Source organism: Callithrix jacchus, chromosome 9 (genome assembly GCF_049354715.1).
Source record: "Callithrix jacchus isolate 240 chromosome 9, calJac240_pri, whole genome shotgun sequence".
Classification (NCBI taxonomy): domain Eukaryota; kingdom Metazoa; phylum Chordata; class Mammalia; order Primates; family Cebidae; genus Callithrix; species Callithrix jacchus.
The window spans coordinates 51,911,179-51,936,155 of NC_133510.1; the positions used below are offsets into that span (position 1 = coordinate 51,911,179).

Here is a 24,977-nt window from a genome sequence, read left to right on the forward strand (position 1 = left end):
GGCCACATTTAGTAACTTATATGCTGTAAGGAAATATATTATATGTACCATATACAAACAGTAAACATTAGTCACCTAAAAATTCTAAATACTAACACTAGAAAGACATGGTACAAGACTAAGATAATTTACTACTTATCAGAGATTTTAAAAACAGGGTTGGGGGACCAGGGAAAAAGACTCAACTAGTAAAAAACAACTTACCATTTGACAGCTAAATTCTGTACCTCTCCATTTTTATCTTCCAGTAACTTTAAAATCATTTTCACTACTTTCCTTTCACTATCATCATCCAACTTGATGGAATCTTTCTGCAGTTCCGTCATCAAATCATTTGTAGCCATAAACCTATGAAAAAAATAAAATGTGTTAATTGTAAAATTTTTATAAGCATTAATTTTAAAAGATTTTTCAAATTCAGTGCTATACCATTCACTCAATAGGAACATCCTTTATTACAAAACTCATCCTCTTTTAAAAAAAGTGATCACAAGTTTACTCTAAAAGCTACCAAGGAAAAGAGCAATAATGCACTTAAAATTCATTGTATTTAGAGAGATAGAAGGTGAGAGATTTTTACAGTACTGACATGCTATATGAGGTATCATCATCCAAAATTATTTTCCCCAGGTTGCTCTTGATTCCAAATTGACTAACAGGACCTACAGTGAGTACTCTTTCATTCTAATTAATTGCATCACTGCTTTTTGGTGAGAAAACCTCCTCTTTACTTTTTCTTTACATAAGATTTGAATTCTATCTAGGAAGCTCTTAACCGTAAACATTAAGATCACTAAGAGCATCTTCCAAACATTAAGAACACTTCCAAAACAAGTATGTCTCAATGGGGGTGGGTTGGTGGGTGGGTTACATATTACTGGAAATTTTCCACAATACCCATACCCACCGCTAGGTATCAGATTTCTTTTCTTCCTCTTTTTTTTTTTTTTTTTTTAAGAGGAAATCTTACTCTGTCACTCAGGCTACAGTGCAATGGTGGGGTCTTGGCTCACTGCAACCTTCAACTCCCAGGTTCAAGCGATTCTCCTGACTCAGTCTCCCAAGTAGCTGGGATTACAGGTGCCTGCCACCATGCCCAGCTAATTTTTATCTTTTTAGTAGAGATGGGGTTTCACCATGTTGCCTAGGCTGGTCTGGAACTCCTTATCTCAGGTAATTTGCCCGCCTCGGCCTCCCACAGTGCTGGGATTACAAGTGTGAGCTACCTGCCAGCCACCAGGTTTATTTTCAAAATAGTGAAGAGGGGATTCTAGAAAGTAGCTCCTCCTGACATCTCCCGCCTCCCCTCCCCTTAAGAACCACTGCCAAAAGAAGGTTTAACAGTGAACAGCCTGGAAAAAATACAGTGATCAATCATCTAATCTCAGCTTTAAATGAAATAGCTGAATAGTAGACAAGGTAAATAGAGTCTCAGGTAAAATAAGGTATACAGTCTCAGATTTTTTCTCCATATGCCTTATGAAACAATTCATTGTTTTCAAAGTAATTTCTCAGAATATGAAATAATCACGTTGGAAGCAATCCAACTAAGATAACTTGTTAATGTTCTTTTCTTTTATTCAAACCAGATCCAGTTTTAGTAAAAATATATTATTTTGTACACTACAGAGAACTGTCAAAATCCATGTGAAAATAAAAAGACTATTACAGTCAAACTGATAAACAGCTATGGAGATAGTCCAGCAACATGGGTAATAAACTATGTGGTAAAGGTTGGCAAAACAAGTTAATAATTCAGAAATTCATTACATGTAAGGTAATTTTAAGGATAATTCCAATAACTAGTATAGTTCATTTAATGCTGATTTGACAAAGTTTTACACTACATGCAAGTATGCATTATGGCAAAAAACCACAATTACTTTCACACCAACCTAATAGTTCAATTCTTACCACATTCTGTAAAATTGCTTATTTTTTAAAAAGCTTATATTTACCCTGGGGCTTATATTTACATTATAATACAAGATCAATTTAGCACATATTTTTAAATGGACACAGCTCTCCTAATTGGAAGCCCCATTTTATAATGTGACAAAATCAAAACTACATGACTGATATTCATTAATATTCTGGAAAGTGAAAAAACTGCATAGCACATTAATGCAGGTACTCCTGCACACAAAGTACTGAAAACATCCTAACCATTTTACATAAATAAAATCCATTCAATGACCATAATAGTTACGACCTTTAAGAACTGCTGCAATGCCAGTTATCTGCTTCCAGAGAAAACAATGATGATCAATTTAAGTAAAAAAACATAATCCCAAGCAAAAAGTTGTTTTATGGTTCTGTATGGTTCTACTGGCACAAATTCATTCTTTACTTATTATTTGTTCACTGCCTATTATGTAAGAAACCCTAGACGAAGGAATAAAAGGTAAATACACTTTGGCCTACCCAACTTCAAAGAGCTTACATTGTAATAAAGAAGTCTACTGATTTTCAAAAATCATTAATGTTTAAATATTATTTTAAAAAGTTGAAATAGGCCCTATCAAAATTAGCAATAGATATTTTTTAAAAAGCAGAAAAAGTAGGTTATTGTAATACCAAGAGTTATTTTTCAATGGTGACCCTGAAATCAGAAAGTTCTGGGAATAATTTATTCCTTCTGTAAATTTGATATTAAAAATTAATACTATTAATCTTTTAAGGAAGTTATTTGACCAGTTTGAAAGCTGTCCACGGCATATCCATGTCTCTTCAGCATTTACTTTTTTAAGTATGGTGCTAAGGGCACAAATCTCAATCTTACATATTTTATAAAACACTACTCAAGAGTATATGGAAATTATCGCACCAAAGAGTTGACTGTTAAGTTGGATCTCAAAAGATGAATGGGGTTTCTATTGGAAAAATTGGTTTGGTATTTAAATTACTTTTTTCTTTCTGGTGGTGGGGAAGGATAGAACACCTCAGAGTGAAAGACTAAGGAAACAGTTAAGTGTATAGAGCACAGAAACCTAATAGGAAAATAATGGGAATATAGGTTGAGGTCAAGATAGGAAGGGCCTTACATATTCATGCACTATGTAATGAGAACCTACCACATATCAGGTACTTTACTAGTCGTGGCTGATACAATGGCTAATCAAGGCACACACAATTCTTGCTGTCGTCGAGCTTATATTACATTCTAGTAAGAGGCATACTAATTTTTTAAACTGAATATATGAGTAAGCATCTGTAGAACTAAGAATTAAGATAAATGCTATGGAGGAAAGGAAAGTGTTATCAAGAAAACACTATAGAGCCGGGCGCAGTGGCTCATGCCTATAATCCCAGCACTTTGGGAGGCTGAAGCAGGCAGATCTCCTGAGGTCAGGAGTTCAAGACCACCCTGGCCAACATGGTGAAACCCGATCTCTAGTAAAATTATAAAAATTAGCTGGGTGTGGTGGTGCACACCTGTAATCCCAGCTACTTGGGAGGCTAAGGCAGGAGAATCGCTTCAACGCAGGAGACAGAGGTTGCAGTGAATATGGCGCCACTGCACTCCAGCCTGGGTGACAGAGTGAGACTCCATCTCAAAAAAGAGAAAACACTATCAAAGTAAATTACATAGACTGGATTGGGGGTTGTGTCAGGAAACAGAGTCAGACTGATCTAAAGAGTGAGGGCTGGGCTCAGTGGCTCACACCTGTAATCCTAGCACTTTGGGAGGCCTAGGTGCGTGAATCATTTGAGGTCAGGAGTTCCAGACCAGACCGGCCTGGGCAACATGGTGAAACCCTGTCTCTTCCAAAAAGACAAAATTAGCCAGGCATAGTGGTACATGCCTGTAATCCCAGCTGTTTGGGAGGCTGAGGCAAGAGAATCACTTGAACCCGGGAGGTGGTCGCTTAAACCTGGGAGGCAGAAGTTGGTGAGCCGAGATCATGCCACTGTACCCCAGCCCAAGCAACAGAATGATACTCCAACTCAAAAACAAATAAAGAGTGGACAGAATTATTATGAAGCAGGGGGAAACTGGTGCTAGGTAAACAAGGGCCAGGAATTTAAAGGATTTGTAGACCGTAGCAGGATTTTTGCCTTTATTCTAAGAGCAATGGGAAGCTACTGAAAAACAACTGGGTTACATATGGGGAATAAATGCAATGATCAGATTTATATTTCAGAAACACTACTCCAGCTACACTGTGGACCATACTTTGGAGAGAACTATGCTTCATTTGGCCAGACTGAATGGAGACTAGTTAGAACTGAGAAATTATAATAGCCCAAGTTAGGGTTATAGAAATTAATGAAGATGGAAAAAATTGACACACAGTTGATCCTCATTATTCCCAGAGTCCATATTTGCAAATGCACCTACTCCTTAACATTTATGTGTAAGCCCAAAATTAATGTTTCCTATTTCACAGTAATTTGCAGATGAGTGCAGAATGGTGAAAAATTTGAGTAATCCAACACACACATTCCCAACTGTGATGGGACAAAGCAACACTCTGCCTTCTAGCTCCAGCTCTCATGTTGTTAACAAGGATCTTCTTCTTGGCCTATTTAAGCCCATGTTTTCCACATGTTTGTGCTTTTTGTTGGTGCTGTTATTTAATATGGCCCCAAGCATAGTGCTGAAATGCTGTCTAGCATCCCTAAGTGCAAGAAGGCTATGATGTGCCTTCTGAAAAAAAACACATGTTAGATAACCTTCTTTATTTGCTGTGAATTCAATGTTAATGAATCAGCAATATATATTAAGTAAGGCATCTTTAAAAGAAACACTCATAAAACAAGGTTACAAACTCATCAACTGATTAAAACACTGTGACTCATAGAAACCTTATTCCATAATTCCCTTAGAAGCAATGGTTCCATGCTGGCTAACTCAGTGTTTAAGATAACTTTACGAAACATACTACAAATAATGAGAACTAGTTGGTTTGAATTTTACAAATTAAATAGTTCTTCGAAATGGATTAGAAACAGGGTTGGTAAGGATGACCTAGAAGGAAAGAAGTAAAAGGAAAACCACAAGATTGGGTATTAGAGTCAGCTGATGTACCCTTGTCCAGAGTCTTAATGTTACCGTGCAACCACTGTAACATCAGATGGATAAACTGCTCATCTTAAGATAGAAGAAAGGACTAACTTTGGTTAAACTGCAAACTACACTGAATGGAAATGCGTCTGATCTTAATAAAATCTCAGCCACAGAGAAGATGTGAAAATCAAAAATTAATGTCCTGCAGCCCAACTTCGTCTGCCCTTGGCCAAAAGTGGGCACTGATAAAGAAAAAAACAGCAGCCTCCACAGTCCAGAAACTTATCTGAGATTCGGACATAAACCTCAATGTTATTACCAACTGATCTGATGCTAACCAGCTAGGTGATATTGTTTTTTTGGACACAAACGATTTCGTAGAACATCCATTTTGGACAAGTTCACTGAGCAACACAAAATACCTAACATTCCGCTCTTCAATTAAATGACTGATACTTCTTTACCAATTACACCTTTTCCCCTGCTTAGTCAACCCTCTCTATAAAATTTATTAAGATGCTGAATCAGAGAATTGCCCTCACCTTCTGACAATATTCAATTTAAAGCAAAGCTTCACTTCCTTAGACTCTTCCCCAAATTACCCAAATGAATAGATACCTTCTAACAACCTCTGATACCCTCAAGTGTGTGTTCTCCCTGAATATTATGGATAATAAACCCAACTTGGTCAGGATGCCCATATAAGAGAATTCCAAGAAGGAAAAAATTGTTTTAAAAAAATGCTTAAATACCAAATATACGAGCAAAGAGAATATCCACTAAATGAGTTACATTAGGAGACTAGGGAGACTGTTAGGGATTTTAGGGAGAGCAGTTTCTCCAAGTTCAGATGGGCAACAGCTAAGAGATTTGGAGTTCATCTTGTAGTCAATGAAAGTTAGTGAGGGAGGAAATGATAAGCTACAATATTTAGGAAAAAATTCTAATGGTCAGAGGGAACAGACTGGATTTAGGAAGAGGCCTGAGACAGCAAGACTAATTCAAGAAATACTCATCAGAAGACTAAAGAAGACAAACAACAGAAGGGTGATATGAAGGTTTTCTGCCTGTGATTTTAAATGAATGGTAATTTAACAGGCCAAAATAAGGATAAAGGCGGCATAAGATGGGAAAAGCAAAAGATAAAAGGTTACATTTCAGACTTCAATGGAATTAATTCCCAAGTTGATATGACCTGCAGGCAGTGCCATCTCATTCCTTTATTCAACAAGTATTTTAGCAGCACCAACATAAGGAACTCTACTCTGCAAACACAGCAATGAATAACACACAGTCTGGAACTTATACTAGATCTAGGCATGTGCTAGATCTTAAACATTTGGCTTACTCTATTGGACTAATTAAGGGAAGCACTTTTTCATCTTTAGAAATCCAATGTAAAAAAGCAGAAGCAATGGTAGAGATACCTTGCACTCACAGTAACTCTCACCACAGCCTCTCCCATCATCCATAAACACAATTTTACTCTTGCCTTCAACCAGAAATCTAGCTGATATGGTCTTTTTTTTTTTTTTTTTTTCAGACAGAGTCTCACTCTGCCACCCAGGCTGGAGTGCAGTGGTGTGATCTCTGCTCACTGCGACATGTCTCCTGGGATCAAGTAACTCTTCTGCCTGAGCCTCCCGAGTAGCTGAGATTACAGCTTGCACCACCACACCTGGCTAATTTTTTGTACTTTTAGTAAAGACGAGGTTTCACCATGTTGGCCAAGCTGGTCTCAAACTCCTAACTTCAGGTGATATACCCACCTTGGCCTCCCAAAGTGCTGGGATTACAGGCGTGAGCCACTGTGCCCGACCAATATGGTCAATTTTATCACTCAGTACACCAATTACCTTTCAGTGATCCTGCACAAACACCACTGCTATTTCACTTTTCCTCATTTATTTCTCCCTTAGAGTGCTATGAATTAAGTTGGAATAGTCTTTTTTTTTTTTTTTTTTTTTTTTTTGAGACAGAGTCTCGCGATCTTGGCTCACTGCAACCTCTGCCTCTGGGTTCAAGTAATTCTGCTGCCTCAGCTTCGCGAGTAGCTGGTATTACAGGTGTGCACCATCATGTCCAGCTAATTTTTGTATTTTAGTAGAGATGTGGTTTCACCACATTGTCCAAGCTGGTCATGAACTCTTGACCTCAGGTGATCTGCCCGCCCCAGTCTCCCAAAGTGCTAGGATTAAAGGCATGCATAAGCCACCGTGCCAGGCCTAAATTGGAATAGTCTTAATATTGTTCATGTAAAGAAATCTAATTTTTACCATTCTTTCTTTCCAGTTTTCTCTGTGAGATCCCTTTCTCCTCTTTTCCAGTGGTGAGCCCTAATCACTGTTGATAACCAGTTAGTATAGCACATATCAAGAAAAAAACACCTAAGTAAAATCAAGAAAGTTACTGCCATCAACCTGCTGAGTATTTTAAAAAGTCCCCAGAAATCTCTGCAAATCTATTTCTGATTAAACCTGCTTTTCTTCAAGCACAAGTACTTAAGATAATTTCACTGTTTCCTGTCATGTTATTATAAATGCCCACACTGTACTTTCAGCTATGTGATAGGATCTCTAAGGTTCCTTCCAGCTCTGAAAATCATGATTCCTTAACAGGCTTGAGATTTTTTATAAGCATTTTAAACAGTTTCCAAAAGAAAATACCTTCCAATATCCAAAACACTTAAATAAATAAATCTGGTAATATAAACCTTTAAAAATTGGGAAACACTGCATTCTACAATGTAGTGAATTATTTTAAGAAAAGCCTATCAAGTGGCATTTAAACAAATAGTTGAGGTGATTTTACAATGGTTTCCTGGAGGTTCCTAAAATCCCTATATAATAGAACTAAAATCCAATTCTATTTCAGCAACTACCTACTGAGAACCCATATGGTCAAGAACCAGACAAAGAGAAGGATTCCATTTAGTATGACAAGGTCCCTATTACTTAAGGAGTTTGGTGGACAATATTCATCCAGCTGCCAGGCGCGGTGGCTCAAGCCTGTAATCCCAGCACTTTGGGAGGCCGAGGCAAGTAGATCACGAGGTCAAGAGATCGAGACCATCCTGGTCAACATGGTGAAACCCGTCTCTACTAAAAATACAAAAATTAGCTGGGCATGGTGGAGCGTGCCTGTAATCCCAGCTACTCGGGAGGCTGAGGCAGGAGAAATGCCTGAACCCAGGAGGCGGAGGTGGCGGTGAGCCAAGATCACGCCATTGCACTCCAGCCTGGGTAACAAGAACGAAACTCCGTCTCAAAAAAAATAAGAAAAAATATTCATCCGGCTACAGTCAAGATTATCTATTCCCTCTTTCCCAGTTGCTACAGTCAAAATTATCTATTCCCTCTTCCCAGTGAAGTTTTGTATCATGTGCTTTTATACTTACTTGTATTCATTTTCTCTTTCTACCTAGAGTTTCATTTTCAACACCTAGTTCAGATCTCTCCATGGACATGAATCTTCTTCCTTTAATATTCTCTGCCACTTAATGCTTGACAATTACATATTGCCCTGGGTTATTCAACTTTTCACAATAGTGTTTTAACTATTCAACAAGCATGTAGATTAGGGCATTACACACTAGACCTTAAACTTTTTGTAGTCCTTGTCAGGAATTTTTAAAGCCATATTCTAGCATGAAATATTCTGTAAGCCTAATTTTAGAAGGAGCTGAAATTTAAGGCTTGCATCTTAACATCCCCTAGACTAAACCCTGGAAAAGTGGCACAGAGATGAGTAAAGACTTCGTGCTCTGGAGGTAAAGAGATCTTATAAGTCTCAGACCTACAATCTAACTGACCTTGAACAAATGTCAGTTTCTCTCCAAATCTCAGTTTTTTCAACTGTAAATGAGATTTTTATTCTCGTTTACTAAAGTTGCAAGGATAAATAAAAATCAAGCTCACAGTAAGCACTGATATTAACTATTATGTATATAGAGAGTACCTTATTTTCTTTAGCTCTTGATTCCTTGGAATACTTTAAATCAATTGGTCGAAGTCTATGAAAACAACTGGCCGGGCACAGTGACTGAACTCTATAATCCCAGCACTTTGGGAGGCCAAGGTGGGCATATTGCTGGAACTCAAGTTTGAGACCAGCCTGGGAAATATGGTGATGCACCATCTACAAAAAAATGAGCCAGGCCTGGCGGTGTATGCCAGTAGTTCCAGGTACTCCGGGGGCCGAGGTGGGAAGATTGCTTGAGTCCAGGGGGTTGAGGTTGCAGTGAGATTGTGCCACTGCACTCCAGCCTCGGCCACAGAGTGACATGTCTCAAAAATAAGAAAGAGAGAGAAAGAAAGAAAGAAAGAGAGAGAGAGAGAGAGAGAGAACAGAACTTAGTTACCTCAAGCCACTGAATATTCAATATTAATACTCACAGAGTGTCACATGGTTCATCCACATTAAAGCTTTCACTATGGTATCCAGGAAATCCCCTACCTATTGGCTACATTGTAACTCTTTACTCCTTTATGGAACATGCATCCCTAGAGGTCCTTAAAATAACTATATAAACTGGTGTCAATCTCTTCTGGCAAAAAGTCTCTGTATACTCCAAAAGTGTTTCTTTTTGGGAGGAAGTGATGAGAAGCACTGTTCTAAGGTACTGTCCCAAAGAATGTTTCTTCATTTTTCTTTGGAAGGTTTATTTGAATTAGCATCCATTATTTTAAAAATAATAACTTTTCACTAAACCAAGGCTAGTAGGTAACAGGCACTATCCTGGTCATTAGAACACACAAATGCCTCCCCCTAAAAGAGCTCCTAGTCTTTTTTTTTTTTTAACTCTGTATATGGCATCAGGGTTCCTAACATCAACATTTCTCATCCTAATGCTTTCCCCATTTCTCCTAAGTCTTAATATCCCAACTTTTAAATAATGTCCAATACTAAAACACAAAAGAAATATTTGGCAATTTTTTTCAATAAATTGAATCTATTAAGTCCTACAAAAAGACTCTTTTAAAATGCTGAAATTTCCAAATTTTTAAGCCTGCATTCATTCCTTTACCTTCTCTGCATTAATGGACAACGTAATTATCTAAATAGACCTGAAATTTTATGCCTATAAGCAACCTTTTGTAATTAGTCATGTCCACGCCTCCCAGAAGTGAAAATCTCAAATTAAGTAGTTTGCATAAAATCTTACAGTTGATAACAAAGACTCAGGCATGATTAGAACCCAGATCTTGTGACTAGGTCAAATTCTCTTTGGACTCTACCAAGAGGAGAATAAAATTGGCCCTTCATTTTGGCAGCACTGTTTTCTTTCTTAGTCCTTAGTACAGGCAGAGTGCTTTGCATATAGTGGTCATTCCATAATGTTAATTAACCTTGCCCTCAAGATCCTTCTAGTGCTAGGTATTTTTAAATATGCAGCCACAAATCTTGGTATTTAAGCCAAAATAAACTTCTAAAGAGAACAAAGCATTATTTTTTTTAAAAAAGAACAAATGTATTAAAATAAATGCCTATACTAAAAATATCAGAAAAAATTTCAAAATACTTGACTCCAAATGCTATTTTAATTCTTTTGTTTGTTTGTTTGTTTGTTTGTTTGTTTTGACACGGAGTTTCGCTCTTGTTACCCAGTCTGGAGTGCAATGGCGCGATCTCGGCTCACCGTGACCTCTGCCTCCTGGGTTCAGGCAATTCTCCTGCCTCAGCCTCCTGAGTAGCTGGGATTACAGGCACGCGCCACCATGCCCAGCTAATTTTTCGTATTTTTTTTTTTTTTTTTTAGTAGAGACGGGGTTTCACCATGTTAACCATGATGGTCTCGATTTTTTGACCTCGTGATCCACCCGCCTCGGCCTCCCAAAGTGCTGGGATTACAGGCTTGAGCCACCGCACCCGGCCACTATTTTAATTCTTAAACGTCTATTTAAACTGAATACATAAAGTGCTTTAATTCCGAAGACTTGTGTATTAACTAGATGGCTACAGCATATTATAAAAATGTTTTTTAGAACACAGTTAAAAAAACCTTAATTTTGTCAAATTACTGAAAATCACTTACTGCTTTTAAACATACCTTTAACATTCACGAACTATTAGGAATATATTAATATTAACACCAATCCTCCAGGCAATGTTGATTCGGTACAACCAAAATTCATAATCTTTATCAAATTCGGCATTGACTGTCATTTCATAGAGGATTATTTCTTTCATATAATTTATTTTAAAAAAACTAGGTATGTATATGTTATCTTTCTTTCCCAGGAAATTTAAGAAAGCAAGCTTTAGTCAATAATCACATGTATGGTATCACCACATAATTTCTTTAGCCTTTCTAAACTTATTACCCATACAGAAGTCGTACTAGTTGAACAAAATTCTATTATTATAAAGTGTTACCTTTAGCCTGAAACTAACCACAATCAGAATAAAATTTACCACTTTTACAGGATGAGCCAAACTGACAGCAAGAGGGAGGAAATCACGCCACACATCTTTGACTTCAATCGGAAGCTAGCAAAGCCCCAAAGAGAATCAAACAGCATTCCAATCCGTAAAACAACACAAAACTTATTTCCCCCAAGAATCTTAATTTCGGCCCTACAACTAAACAAATCTAAAATACATAAAACAAATCTATGTCACCTCCCAAAAGTTACAATATTAAAATTTTTACCATTAGCAAACTGGTTTTTAAGTGTTAAATACAACACTTAAAAAAATATTTCTATCTAGGAAGCTTTTAAGTAATACGATGTTTTGTGGTCATTGACTATTTTAACAACCCAGTTTATCAATTTAATCAGGAATACAACTACTACTTTTTCATGGTTTTCCGTTCACAAATCTGAAAAGTTCTTCCCACACGGTTTGGACATATTTTCAGGAGTTAAACCATATTGTTCATATAAAACAAACAAGCTCTTTAGCCACAATTTTAGTTGAGGACTATTTGTTCTTTCCTTTAAAGTGCACCCTAATTACAACCAGTGAAGCATTAGAGAACAAAACAGGTATAAGGAAATAAGCAGCCTTTTTTCTTTTTTTTTTTTAGGTCGAGAACATTTGTGAAGAGATGGGAGATGGGTAAGAATGTAACAACCACCATAGCATACAAAGGAAAAAAGATAACGTGTAAAAATATAACAAATCTTCACTATGCATATTACAACAATTTGGAACATTACAAATCTCCTGAACAGAATTGCTGTAATAAAGCTTCACATTCACCAGCTCCGTATTAAACATCGCTTCCTTTTGAAGAAGATCCGTCTGCTACAATTCAGATCCAGCAATTCACCCCTTTGGTAGTGATTTTGGATATAAAAATATGAGACTGAAATCCCGAGTTCCTAAGTGGGTTTTACCTGACGAGGGAACTGACAGTGATGCTGGCGGGAAAACCCTACGAGCGAAGTTTCCTCCGTCCTGGCTCCCCTCCCCCTTCTTCCAACCTTCACGAAAAGAAATTATCCAAAAAAGAAGTATATAACCCCATCGGCCAAAAGCGCAAAAGTTCATCATTACACCTGAATGCAGCCAGGCCCACGCGCACCTGCGAGCAGGTAGAAGAGTACTGGGTCCCCCACCAGCTTGGGCCCCAGCGAGCAAGGCAGCCTAGCGCCGCAGGATGGCAAGCGGGTAGGCCCGGGGCCCGGTCTCCCCGCTAGAGCAACTCCGTTCTCTACAATGGTGGGTGGTTTCGCCCCTTCGCGCTACCAGAGACACGAGAATCGCCTCCCAGTGGGGCGCAGGGGAGGGTCTGGGGGCGCTTACAGACGCAAAAGGGGCCTGGAGACCGCGGCGGGCAACGGCCTAGGGGAACGAATGGGGGAGGCGGTTACAAGCCGGGAGAGGAAAGGGGCCCGCCGGGATCCAAAGGCCAGCGGAGCGGTGGGCTAGAGACCTCCGGGCAGCGAAGCTACTGGCTGCGGCCGAAGGGGTGGGGCAAGGCCTGCGTGACGGCCAGGGCCGCGGCTGGGGGAACCCAGAGGTGGAGTGAGAGTCGGATCTCGGCCTCACCTAAAGTCCTTGTCGCTGGATGTCATTTTTTCCAGCAAATTGGAAATGTGGTACGAGGCGCTCGCCATGTTGACGGCCTCGATCCCGCCCGCTGGCGCTGATGGAGCTGCCGCCCGCTGCCGCCGCTGGAGCTCCTCCTCTCGCTCGCTGCAGCTCCCGCTTCCAGGGTCGCAGCGCGACGCCGACGCTTACTAGGGAGGCGCCTCGACGGGCTGCCCCCTCCCCGGCGAGGCGTGGGCCTGTCCCGGGGTAAGCCGAGGCTACCGGACCAGCCTAATGACGGCGCTATTCGCGGAAGGACGAACTCATGAACGGCGAGGCGTACAGCACGGCCAGTAAGGGTAACCAGACCCTTCCACTCAGGGCCGTCTCGCTCCCACTCCCTCCGCACTCGCTCCCTAGGGCAAAAGGCCAAAGCCCGCCTACTTCGCTCGGGGACGGGGGCGGAAGACGCAGGACGCTACGGAAAGCTAAGGTCAGAGTTCAGGAGGCCTCGCCCAAGCACGCTGCAGACGAGAGTTAAAGCACAATTCGGTTGGCTGAAGCCTGTGTCAATTTTCGCGTGACCCGCCTTTTGGAGGCATGACAATCACTAAAAGGGGCTGTTCTCGCGATACTTTAAATGACGGTTAAAGGACAGGAGATGAGCGGAACGAGTGGGCCTTAATCTGAAAATAATTTGATTATTTAGTGACATTAAGAGAAGAAGATTACGATCTTTGAGAAGGAGAAAGCCTGGGAGTAACGACAATTAAGGAGTCAGCTTGCAGAACCAACATAAGAATTAAAACAGGGAGGTTTCGTTTGGGATCAGACGAGTGGCCTGTATTGCCTTAACCACCATGGTGTAAATGTTGCCACGTGAAAACCACAAATCCCAGAATTCAGTCGGGTGATACACTGGCTCAGAATATGATTGGCTGCAGGAACTTGTAGCTTTTTCATTGGCTCCCGTGGAAGGAGTGGATGCTGGGATTTGCAGTCTGGCGAGGGAACCATGCTGTATAAAAATGTTTGAATCACCGCGCATTCCGTTTCTGCCGCAGATTCTTATTTTCTCCAATACAGGCTTTCTCTGTTATGCGGTGTTTAAAAGAGCTAAGCCGCTGCAGTTTGGCCAGGCGCATTGCGGATCCATTGGTGTTCTTGGCAGAGGCCTAACGGCGACTTTCTAGCGCTACTCCTTGCACCTCCCAAGGCAGCCGAGCCTCCCCACTTCTCTGGCCGGACACACTCCTTCCGTGCGTCGTAGAGCCAGCCACCTCTCTGACGCCAGCAGGACCGTAGTAAGACTAATGGGCATGCGAGAGATGACGGTAGTCAAGGCCTACTGTCTTCAAAATAGCTGAAGACTATCTCTGTAGTTAGCTTTTGTGGCCTCGTAGGACCTGCAGCCGTGTATTGTTCCCTCAGACATACAATTCCCTGGAAATGAGTTATCGAAGTATTTACTATCTACGTTTTTTATCTGTTTAATATTTGGGATTTTAAACACAAGTTTTGCCAGTTAAGGGTCAACACCCCTAAAAGTGTTAGGGATGGAGCTAGCTGACAGGCCTTTCTGAAAGAGAGCTGGGTGAAGAGATGAAAAATCAATCTCACTTGATACTCTTGTTAAAAACAACAAAATAGCCCTCTACTTCCACATACCTCAGATCTGATCAAATCTACCTGACCTTTACCATTCTTTTCTATAGTCAACTATTACTGAATACTTCAGAGTCAGGCAATAGCAGTTAATAAAACAAATGAAACGGGATTTAGCCTCATAATATGTGTCTAAATTTCATGCATAACTCCGATCTGCCCTCATGTATCCTTTTACTTTAATATGTGTGATATAAAGACCGGGCGCGGTGGTTCACCCCTGTAATCCCAGCAGTTTGGGAGACCAAGGCAGGCTGTTCACGAGGTCAGGAGTTCGAGACCAGCCTGGCCAATATGGTGAAACCCTGTCTCTACTAAAAATACAAAAATTAGCCGGGTGTGATGCCACGCACCTGTAGTCCCAGCTATTCGGAAGGCTGTAGTGCAAGAATTGCTTGAACCCGGGAGGCAGAGGTTGCAGTGAGCGGAGATCATGTCACTGCACTCCAGCCTGGGTGACAGAGGGAGACTCCATCTCGAAAAAATATAATAATAATTTAAAATGTAATAGATGATTATAATACATTTTTGTCCGCAGTAATGCCATCTTTCTCCTTTATTTTACCCATCTGCCATCATTAATGTCTTTTATCGAGCTGTCCTTGAGTGCTTCAGCCACAATTAATTTCCTTTTGCTCTGAGCAGACTTTCCATAATATTTAATGTAACACACACATACACAAAGAGAAAGAGAGAGAGAGAGAGAGAGAGAGAGAGAGAGGCAGGTTGTGTTTTGCATGTGTGGATCTCAGGTCTCAGTCATTTAATATTAACAATAATACTTTCTTTTATCCTGTGTCCTCTCAGAAGCCAAATCATGGTTTGTCTTTTTCATGATTTGTGTGTAAATTCTTTTACTTTTGAATTTCCAGCTGAACTATGATATTTGGAGTCAGATTCCTGAAATATAAATCATGTTTACGGCCACTTACTAGGTGTCATAGGCAATTCATTTTCTTTCTTCTTCTTCTTTTTTTTTTTTTTTGAGACGGAGTTTCGCTCTTGTTACCCAGGCTAGAGTGCAATGGCGCGATCTCGGCTCAGCGCGATCTCGGCTCACCGCAACCTCCGCCTCCTGGGTTCAGGCAATTCTCCTGCCTCAGCCTCCTGAGTAGCTGGGATTACAGGCACACGCCACTGTGCCCAGCTAATTTTTTGTATTTTTAGTAGAGACGGGGTTTCACCATGTTGACCAGGATGGTCTCGATCTCTTGACCTCGTGATCTACCCACCTCGGCCTCCCAAAGTGCTGGGATTCATTTTCATCTTTCTCAGCTTCAGTTTCTTCATGGGTAAATGATGATCAGGATATTCCCTCTGGGTTGTTTTAAGAGTTTAACTCCTAAGCTTAGGATTGTTGTAATAGTTAAATAACTCTACCTTGGCCTCCCAAAGTGCTGGGATTACAGGCATGAGCCACCATGCCCAGCCCAGCCCAATGTGGTGAACCCTGTCTCTGCAAAAAATACAAAAATTAGTCAGTCATGGTGGCAGGCACCTGTAGTCCCAGCTACTTGGGAGGCTGAGGCAAGGTGAATCGCTTTTACCGGGGAGGCAGAGGTTGCAGTGAGCCGAGATTGCACCATTGCGCTCCAGCCTTGGACAACAAGAGTGAAACTCCCTCCAAAAAAAAGAGAGTTAAATAAAATATTGTATATAAAGTGCTTAGTACATTGCGTGGATCATAACAATATTTATAACTAATATTTCCTGCATTGTTTTTATAGTGTTATTGAAAACATTCAGTGGCTATTACAGAATAAAGTCCAAATGTTTTGGTAGTCAATGGCCTTCATTTGTCCCTAAGCTTTTCTTTGTGACCTTTCTGTCACTGTTCTAATATAGAAATTGATTCTACTAAAGTTTTGAGTCCTTCAAAGACACAAGTTCAAGTATTTGTATGTGATAATAATTGTTCAAATTATGAGCACATTTTCCCCCTTAAGACAGAGTCTGATCTGTTGCCCAGGCTGGAGTGCAGTGGCGTGATCTCAGCTCACTGCTATGTCCGCCTTGCGGGTTCAAGCGATTTTCGTGCCTCAGCCTCCCAAGTAGCTGGGATTACAGTTGCCTGCCACCATACCTGGCTAATTTTTGTATTTTTAGTAGAGTGGCAGGGTTTCACCATATTGGCCAGCCTCCTGACCTCAGGTGATCTCCTGACATTAGGTGGATCTCCTGTACTCAGATGATCCACCCACCTTGGCCTCCCAAAGTGCTGGGATTACAGGTGTAAGCCTCTACACCCGGCTGAGCACTTATTTATGAGTGAGGCACTGTATTAACTCAGTCCTCAGAACAGCCCTATGAAATTGGTGTTTTTCACATTTTAAGTGTGAGAGGCAAAAAGAGGGTAACTTGATAAACATCACCCCTGCTAGCTAGAGACTAGGAATGTGAAATAAAAGTAAATGGAATTAAAACCCTCTAACTTTTCACTAAAGCAGTTCTGATATGGCAGGAGATAAAGAAAACATCAATATTCTTAGGGGAAAAAAACTCTCCAGGGCTTTATATGGCTTTCCATTCTTCCCCCTATTATTACAAGGAGGCTCTGCTGTAGGATTTCCTAAGTTGTGAACCCTAGAACACTAATTCCATAAAATAATAGGAGCTTCGGGTCTTAGGTTATGTGTTGGCTGGGGAAGAGGGGGTGTTGTTGCTGGAGAGGGTTGTGATTAAAAGAGAAAAAGTGCAGAAAACAGTTTTCTTAATAGTACAATGTCTCAGAACTTTGGTTTTGTTTGTTTGTTTGTTTTGAGACAGTGTGTCGTTCAGTCGCCAGGCACCAGGCTGGAGTGCAGTGGCGCACTCTCGGCTCAGTGCAACCTCCATCTCCCGCATTCAAGTGATTCCTCTGCCTCAGCCTCCTGAGTAGCTGGGATTACAGATGCGCCACCTCGCCCGGCTAATTTTTGTATTTTTAGCAGAGACAGAGTTTCACCCTGCTGTCCAAGCTGGTCAAGAACTCCTGATCTCAAGTGACCCACCTGCCTCAACCTCCCAAAGTTCTGGGATTACAGCCACAGCGTCCAGCCCACAGAACATTTAATAATGGCAACATGTAAGAGGAATAGGTAGTATGCAGCTGCTTGACACATTTAAGCATAGAATTTAAGTCGTACCTGTAACAGCTCAAGGAATAAGAATACAGTGACTATGAAACATAATTTGAAAACCATTGTTCTGTAGGTAATTTTTTCTGAACTGAATGCTGAATGGATGATGGGGAGGAGAGTCTTGGAGAAAATAAGTTTGATGTTCATTTTTGAAACAGCCTTCTGCCAAGTACATGTGGCCTGTGCTCAATTTCTACATTTATTGTAAATTGAGTTAAAGGGAAAAAATAGAGCTATATTTATTCAACTAGTTGGTAATTTCTGAAATATAATTCTGGGTTGAATGTCAGAGCCGGCATGTTTCCCCCACATGCCTTGCTTGGCTAGGGCAGAGGCAGCGGAGAGGGCGCCACCTGGGCTGGGAGTGAGATGCCCTGCCTAGCGTCACTTGCCATGCTCTGGCCCTGGGCTACCAACTTCTGCCAGTCAAGAGTTGGAATGCAGCACCTTCCCTTCCTTCAACCTTTCCTTCTGCAGAAGGGAGCTCAGTAGAACTTCATTGTTTTGCCTTTTACTCTGGGGTGAAAGAAGCAGATGATGAGGAGAAGATAATGAAAGTCAAAGGAAAGGTAATTCCACCAGTACTGGTTGTCTCCACTGTGATCCTTGTGGGTTGGAAATGCATCAACACCCCAGGCTATCTCTAGTGGATGTATCACTCAAAACACCCAGAAGTTGTTGACAGCGGCACTCAGAAGGGCTGGTGGTTTCCAAGCTGCTTCAACAATGGAACTCACAATCATCAAGCAGAGGAAGAAGAAGATACAAAGAAAAAGAGAATAAAGATAGAAAGATGACCAAAAAATTTTTAAAAAACCTTCAGCTATGGGACTGGTTTAATCCATACAGTCACCCAGAGGTGCTGACAGTGACCAGTTGGAATGCATCGGTTGTGTGGGAAGGCACTTAGAACAGAACTATCCTAGAAAATTATTATGCCAAACAGAAAACTGCCGTGGGGTTGATGGGTTTTGCTGTTGGAAGATATACAGAGTATTACTTGAAGGAGTTTATAACATCTGCTGAGAGGTACTTCATGGTCGGCCACAGAGTCATATTTTATATCATGGCCCATGTCGCTATGATGCTGTTGATAGAGCTGGGTTCTCTGTGTTTCTTCAGTGTTTGATACCAAGCTTGAGAAGAGGTAGCAGGACATCAGCATGATGGGCATGAAGACCATCAGGGAGCACATGTTGGCCCACATCCAACAGGAAGTCAACTTCCTCTTCTGCATGGATGAGGACCAGGTGTTCCAAGATAATTTTGGGGTAGAGACCCTGGGCCAGTTGGTGGATCAGCTACAGGCCTGGTGGTATGGGACACATCCTGAGGAGTATAGTTATGAGAGCTGGAAGGAGTCGGCAGCATACCTTTCATTCAGCCAGCGGGATTTTTATTACCACAAAGTCATTTTTGGTAGAACACTCATTCAAGTTCTCAATATCACCCAGGAATGCTTTAAGGGAATCCTCCAGGACAGGAAAAATGACATCAAAGCCAAGTGGCATGATGAAAGCCACCTAAACAAGGATTTCTTTCTCAACGAACCCTCTAAGATCTTATCCCCAGAATACTGCTGGGATTATCATATAGGCCATAATGTAGATATTAAAATTGTCAAGCTATCTTAGCAGCAGAAAGAGTATACATTGGTTAGAAATGATGACTGACTTCAAATTGTGCCAATGGTTTTTTGAATTTGAGAGAGTTATTCTGGCTACTTCCTCAGAAAAGTAACAATTTTAACTTTAAGAAAATTTTAACGAAACACCAACATCACAATCACATACTATTTCTCTTTGTAACTTTGAGCCTTGTAATATGAGAGAATGAATCTATGGTAATCAGATGTAAATTCTCAGTGATTTCTTATGTATTCTGAATTTGGGAGAAATGCTATCAGCTGAACCAGAAACTTGTCATAGGCAAAGATAAAGCTAGAAACAGGCTAGGCACAGGAGCTCATGCCTGTAATCCCAGCACTTTGGGAGGCCAAGATGGGTGGATCACCTGAGGTCAGGAGTCCGAGACCTGCTGGGCCAACATGGTGAAACTCTCTCTCTTCTAAAAATACAAAAAGTTAGCCAGGTGTGGTGGTACACACATGTAATCCCAGCTATCAGGAGGCTGAGGCAGGAGAATCACTTGATCCTGGGAGGAAGAGGTTGCAGTGAGCCAGATCATACCATTGCACTCCAGCCTGGGCAACAAGAGCAAAACTCCATTTCAGAAAAAAACCACCAAAAACAAAACAAAAAAACAACAGAGATACTCTTCGTGTGTCAGATAACATACTGGAGAAAAGGGGGTGGTAAAGGAAGTGTTGGCAGTGAGATATAGTTGTGGGGGTGTATCCCCTTGATTTTAATGTTTTCCTGTTTCTGATGGGTCTAAAGCAACAAGGAGTTGCTTTGCAGCGGGAGAACTTTCAATAAGGACACCATTTGCCTTGGCAATCCTCAAAAGTCTTCAAGAGCAGATTGCTTCAGGCCATCTGTATGTAGTCCATCATTTTCTCACAAGGATGTCATCTGACTTCTCTGTGAAAGTCTTGTGGAGATTCCCACTAGATATCATAATGGTGCATGGTCAGAGACCCAGGGAACCTAAATGAGCCAAGGTGCTCAGTGTGAAGTAAGGGCTGATTCCTTGCAGGAATACATGCCATGAGGTTGGCGCTTAAATACATCATGGATCCTGAATGGGACACACTGAATGGAGGCACTGAATGGGAGACAGTATGGGTGATTTCCAGCCTGGTGGACCCCATGACTGACAAATGGCAGGAACTTGAACAGAAGATGCTTCTTGTTTTGCCACGTCATTCATATTCAGTCTACCAGACTCTGTAACTTGTGTCTTCAGATCCTTGGTGAGGAGAGGTGGATAGTATCAGAGAAGGCAAATGCCTGCAGTGGGTTGAAGAGGTTTGCAAGGACTTCCATTTCCAGAATGTGGGCTTCATCAGAGGACAATGGATCATCAGCTAGTCCCACCACTTGGGTAGTCTGGATCTTAGGGTACCTGTGCCCCTTATACCCCAATTTGGAGGGCTGACATCAAAGAGTGAACTGGAGAATCAAGTAACCTCTTATTTTCCATGTGCACTATAAAAGGGTAATAACTAGATGTGCAACTGGCAAAAGGGTTCAGCCATTTGTTTATAGAAACAAGTCAAAATAATAATGAGGTGTGACAGAAAGAGAGCAAGACATTATTACTCGTGTTAGCAAGGGGAAGAATGGGTGAAATTTTTAAAAATTTCCACTTTTCCCTTTGTGGAGGGAATATAGAGGTTTTTAAAGAGAGAGGGATTTGGAATGTAGGAAAGGAAGGGGCTGTGAGGTGGCACGGTTTGTTTTAATGGCGTATTTTGAATTGCTGTTTTATTTAGTGAAAGGCCTGATGTCATTTTGGGCTTAATTAGGTTACAAATTAATTGCAGTCAACTTTGTGGTCAATTATTATTATTATTATTTTGGAGATGGAGTCTCACTCTGCCACCCAGGCTGGAGTGCAGTGGAGCGTTTTACACTAAAAACTCTCAATAAACTAGGTATCAATGGAAGGTATCTCAAAATAATAAAAGCTATTTATGACAAACCCACAGCTAATATCATACTGAATGGGCAAAAACTGGAAGCATTCCCTTTGAAATCTGGCACTAGATAAGGATGCCCTCTCTTACCACTCCTTTTCAATATAGTGTTGGAAGTTCTAGCCAGAGCAATTAGGCAAGAAAAAGAAATAAAGGGTATTCAACTAGGAAAGGAGGAAGTCAAATTGTCTCTATTTGCAGGTGACATAATTGTATTTTTAGAAGACTCCATCATCTCAGCCCCAAATCTCCTGAAACTGATAAGCAACTTCAGCAAAGTCTCAGGATACAAAATCAATGTGCAGAAATCACAAGCATTCCTATACACCAATAACAGACTAACAGAGAGCCCATTCACAGTTGTTACAAAAAGAATAAAATAACTAGGAATACAACCAACAAATGATGTAAAGGACCTCTTCAAGAACTACAAACCACTGCTCGAGGAAATAAGAGAGAACACAAACAAATGGAAAAACATTCCATGCTCATGGTTAGGAAGAATAAATATTGTGAAAATGTCCATACTGCCCAAAGTAATTTATAGATTCAATGCTATCCCCATCAAGCTACCAATGACCTTCTTCACAGAGCTGGGGAAAACCACATTAAACTTCATATGGAACCAAAAGAGAGCCCATATAGCCAAGACACTCCTAAGCAAAACAACAAAGCTGGAGGCATCATGCTACCTGACTTCAAACTATACAAGACTGCAGTAATCAAAACAGCATGGTACTGGTACCAAAACAGAGATATAGACCAATGGAACAGAACAGAGGCCTCAGAGGCCACGCCGCACATCTACAACCATCTGGTCTTCAACAAACCTGACAAAAACAAGTAATGTGGAAAGGATCCCCTGTTTAATAAATGGTGTTGGGAAAACTGGCTAGCCATGTGCAGAAAGCAGAAACTGGACCCCTTCCTTACACCTTATATTAAAATTAACTCCAGATGGATTAAAGGCTAAAACATAAGACCTAAGACCATAAAAACCCTAGAGGAAAACCTAGGCAAAACCATTCAGGACATAGGCACAGGCAAGGACTTCATTACTAAAACTCCAAAAGCATTGGCAACAAAAGTCAAAGTAGACAAATGGGATGTAATTAAACTCCAGAGCTTCTGTACATCAAAAGATACAATCATTAGAGTGAACCAGCAACCAGCAGAACTGGAAAAATTTTTTGCAATCTACCCATCTGACAAAGGGCTAATATCCAGAACCTACAAAGAACTAACAATCCCAAGAAAAAAACAATCCCATTCAAAATTTGGGAAGGATATAAACAGACACTTTTCAAAAGAAGACATATGTGAGGCCAACAAACATATGAAAAAATGCTCATCATCACTGGTCATTAGAGAAATACAAATCAAAACCACATTGAGTCATGACAGTTAGAATGGCGATCATTAAAAAATCTGGAGACAACAGGTGTTGGAGAGGATGTGGAGAAATAGGACCACTTTTACACTGTTGGTGGAAGTGTAAGTTAGTTCACCCATTGTGAAAGACAGTCTGGTGATTCCTCAAGGACCTAGAAATAGAAATTCCATTTGACCCAGCAATCCCATTACTGGATATATACCCAAAGGATTATAAACTGTTCTATTATAAAAACACATGTGGCCAGGCGCGGTGGCTCAAGCCTGTAATCCCAGCACTTTGGGAGGCCGAGGCGGGTGGATCACGAGGTCAAGAGATCAAGACCATCCTGGTCAACATGGTGAAACCCCGTCTCTACTAAAAATACAAAAAATTAGCTGGGCATGGTGGCGCGTGCCTGTAATCCCAGCTACTCAGGAGGCTGAGGCAGGAGAATTGCCTGAACCCAGGAGGCGGAGGTTACGGTGAGCCTAGAACGCACCATTGCACTCCAGCCTGGGTAACAAGAGCAAAACTCCGTCTCAAAAAAAAAACAAAAAAAAACACATGCACACGTATGTTCATTGTGGCACTGTTTACAATAGCAAAGACCTGAAACCAACCCAAATGTCCATCAATGATAGACTGGACAGGGAAAATGTGGCACATATACACCATGGAATACTATGCAGCCATAAAAAATGATGAGTTCGTGTCCTTTGTAGGGACATAGATGAATCTGGAAACCATCATCTCAGCAAACTGATACAAGAACAGGAAATCAAACACTGCATGTTCTCACTCATAGGTGGGTGTTGAACAATGAGAACACATGGACACAGGGAGGGGAGGATTGCATCCTGGGGTCTGTTGGCAGGGGCTAGTGGAGGGACAGTAGGGGGTGGGGAGGTTGGGGAGAGATAACATGGCATGGGGAGAAATGCCAGATATACGTGATATGGGAATAGAGGCAGCAAACCACCTTGCCATGTATGTACCTATGGAACAATCTTGAATGATCTGCACATGTACCCCAGAACCTAAAGTACAATTAAGAAAAAAAAAAAAAAAGAAGAAAGCAAGAGAGTTGTTAATAGCTTAAAAAAAGGTTTTTGGACTTTGTAAAACAAAAGAATTAACAGTGTTTTAAACAAAAAGTTAGAAAAAGATTTTATTAGAATAGTTTATGTAATTAGTTTCTTTGATATGTATTTTATGGGAGTCTTGAAAGTTTTTTTTATTTACTGGTATTTTTAAAGTTATTAGATATTACTTATAAGTTATTTATTAGATATTAGATAAAATTTTGGTTATTTTAAGTTATTTAATTCAAATGACAATTTAAAAAATGTTAAGGCAAAAAGTCTTTACTCATTGATAGAGGGAGACTGTTTTTTAAATATGACCCAATAAAAACAGCATAAGGCCAGCATGTCTTTTTTCTTCTTTTTTTTTTTTTTTTTTTTTTTTTTTTTTTTTTTTTTTTTGCTTATTTAAAAGGAAAATAGGCCGGGCGCGGTTGCTCACGCCTGTAATCCCAGCACTTTGGGAGGCCGAGGCAGGTGGATCACGAGGTCAGGAGATCGAGACCATCCTAGTCAACATGGTGAAACCCCGTCTCTACTAAAAATAAAAAAAATTAGCTGGGCACGGTGGCGCGTGCCTGTAATCCCAGCTACTCAGGAGGCTGAAGCAGGAGAATTGCCTGAACCCAGGAGGCGGAGGTTGTGGTGAGCCGAGATCGCGCCATTGCACTCCTGCCTGGGTAACAAGAGCGAAACTCTGTCTCCAAAAAAAAAAAAGAAAAGAAAAAAGAAAAAGAAAAATCTTTTCTTGTTTTTAATATTATCAAAGTGTTGTTTCGTTTTTTTTCAGACAGAGTCTTGCTCTTTCGCCAGGTGCCAGGCTGGAGTGCAGTGGCACGATCTCGGCTCACTGCAACCTCCACCTCCCAGCTTCAAGCAATTCTCCTGACTCAGCCTCCCGAGTGGCTGGAACCATAGGTGCATGCCACTACGCCCAGCTAACTTTTGGAATTTAGTAGAGACGGGGTTTCACTATGTTGGTCAGGATGGTCTCAATCTCTTGACCTCGTGATATGCCCGCTTCGGCCTCCCAAAATGCTGGGATTACAGGCATGAGCCACTGTGCCCAGCCAAGTGTTGTTTAAAAAAGAAAGGTAAATTTTACTTTTGTATTAGTGTACTATTAATGTTAAACTCAATTTTT

The 24,977-nt window shown here is 40.8% G+C and overlaps 1 protein-coding gene and 1 pseudogene across 2 annotated transcripts in view; one reads left to right on the top strand and one right to left on the bottom strand.

Moving 5' to 3' along the window:
• Positions 1-13,422, bottom strand: part of CAND1 (cullin associated and neddylation dissociated 1) — a 47,824-nt gene extending 34,402 nt beyond the window's left edge. The window contains exons 1-2 of the mRNA XM_002752734.7: positions 13,010-13,422; positions 205-348 (exon numbers count right to left, since the gene is read on the bottom strand). Coding sequence (XP_002752780.1) covers positions 205-348; positions 13,010-13,077 — 212 coding nt within the window. The 5' untranslated portion in view covers positions 13,078-13,422. The remainder of the gene's footprint in view (positions 1-204; positions 349-13,009) is intronic.
• A 567-nt stretch (positions 13,423-13,989) lies between these two features.
• LOC118144214 (N-acetyllactosaminide alpha-1,3-galactosyltransferase-like) lies at positions 13,990-23,060 on the top strand (annotated as a pseudogene). The gene is made up of 2 exons (XR_013522320.1): positions 13,990-14,295; positions 17,587-23,060. The product of XR_013522320.1 is annotated as an N-acetyllactosaminide alpha-1,3-galactosyltransferase-like (transcript).
• Positions 23,061-24,977: the final 1,917 nt, after the last annotated feature.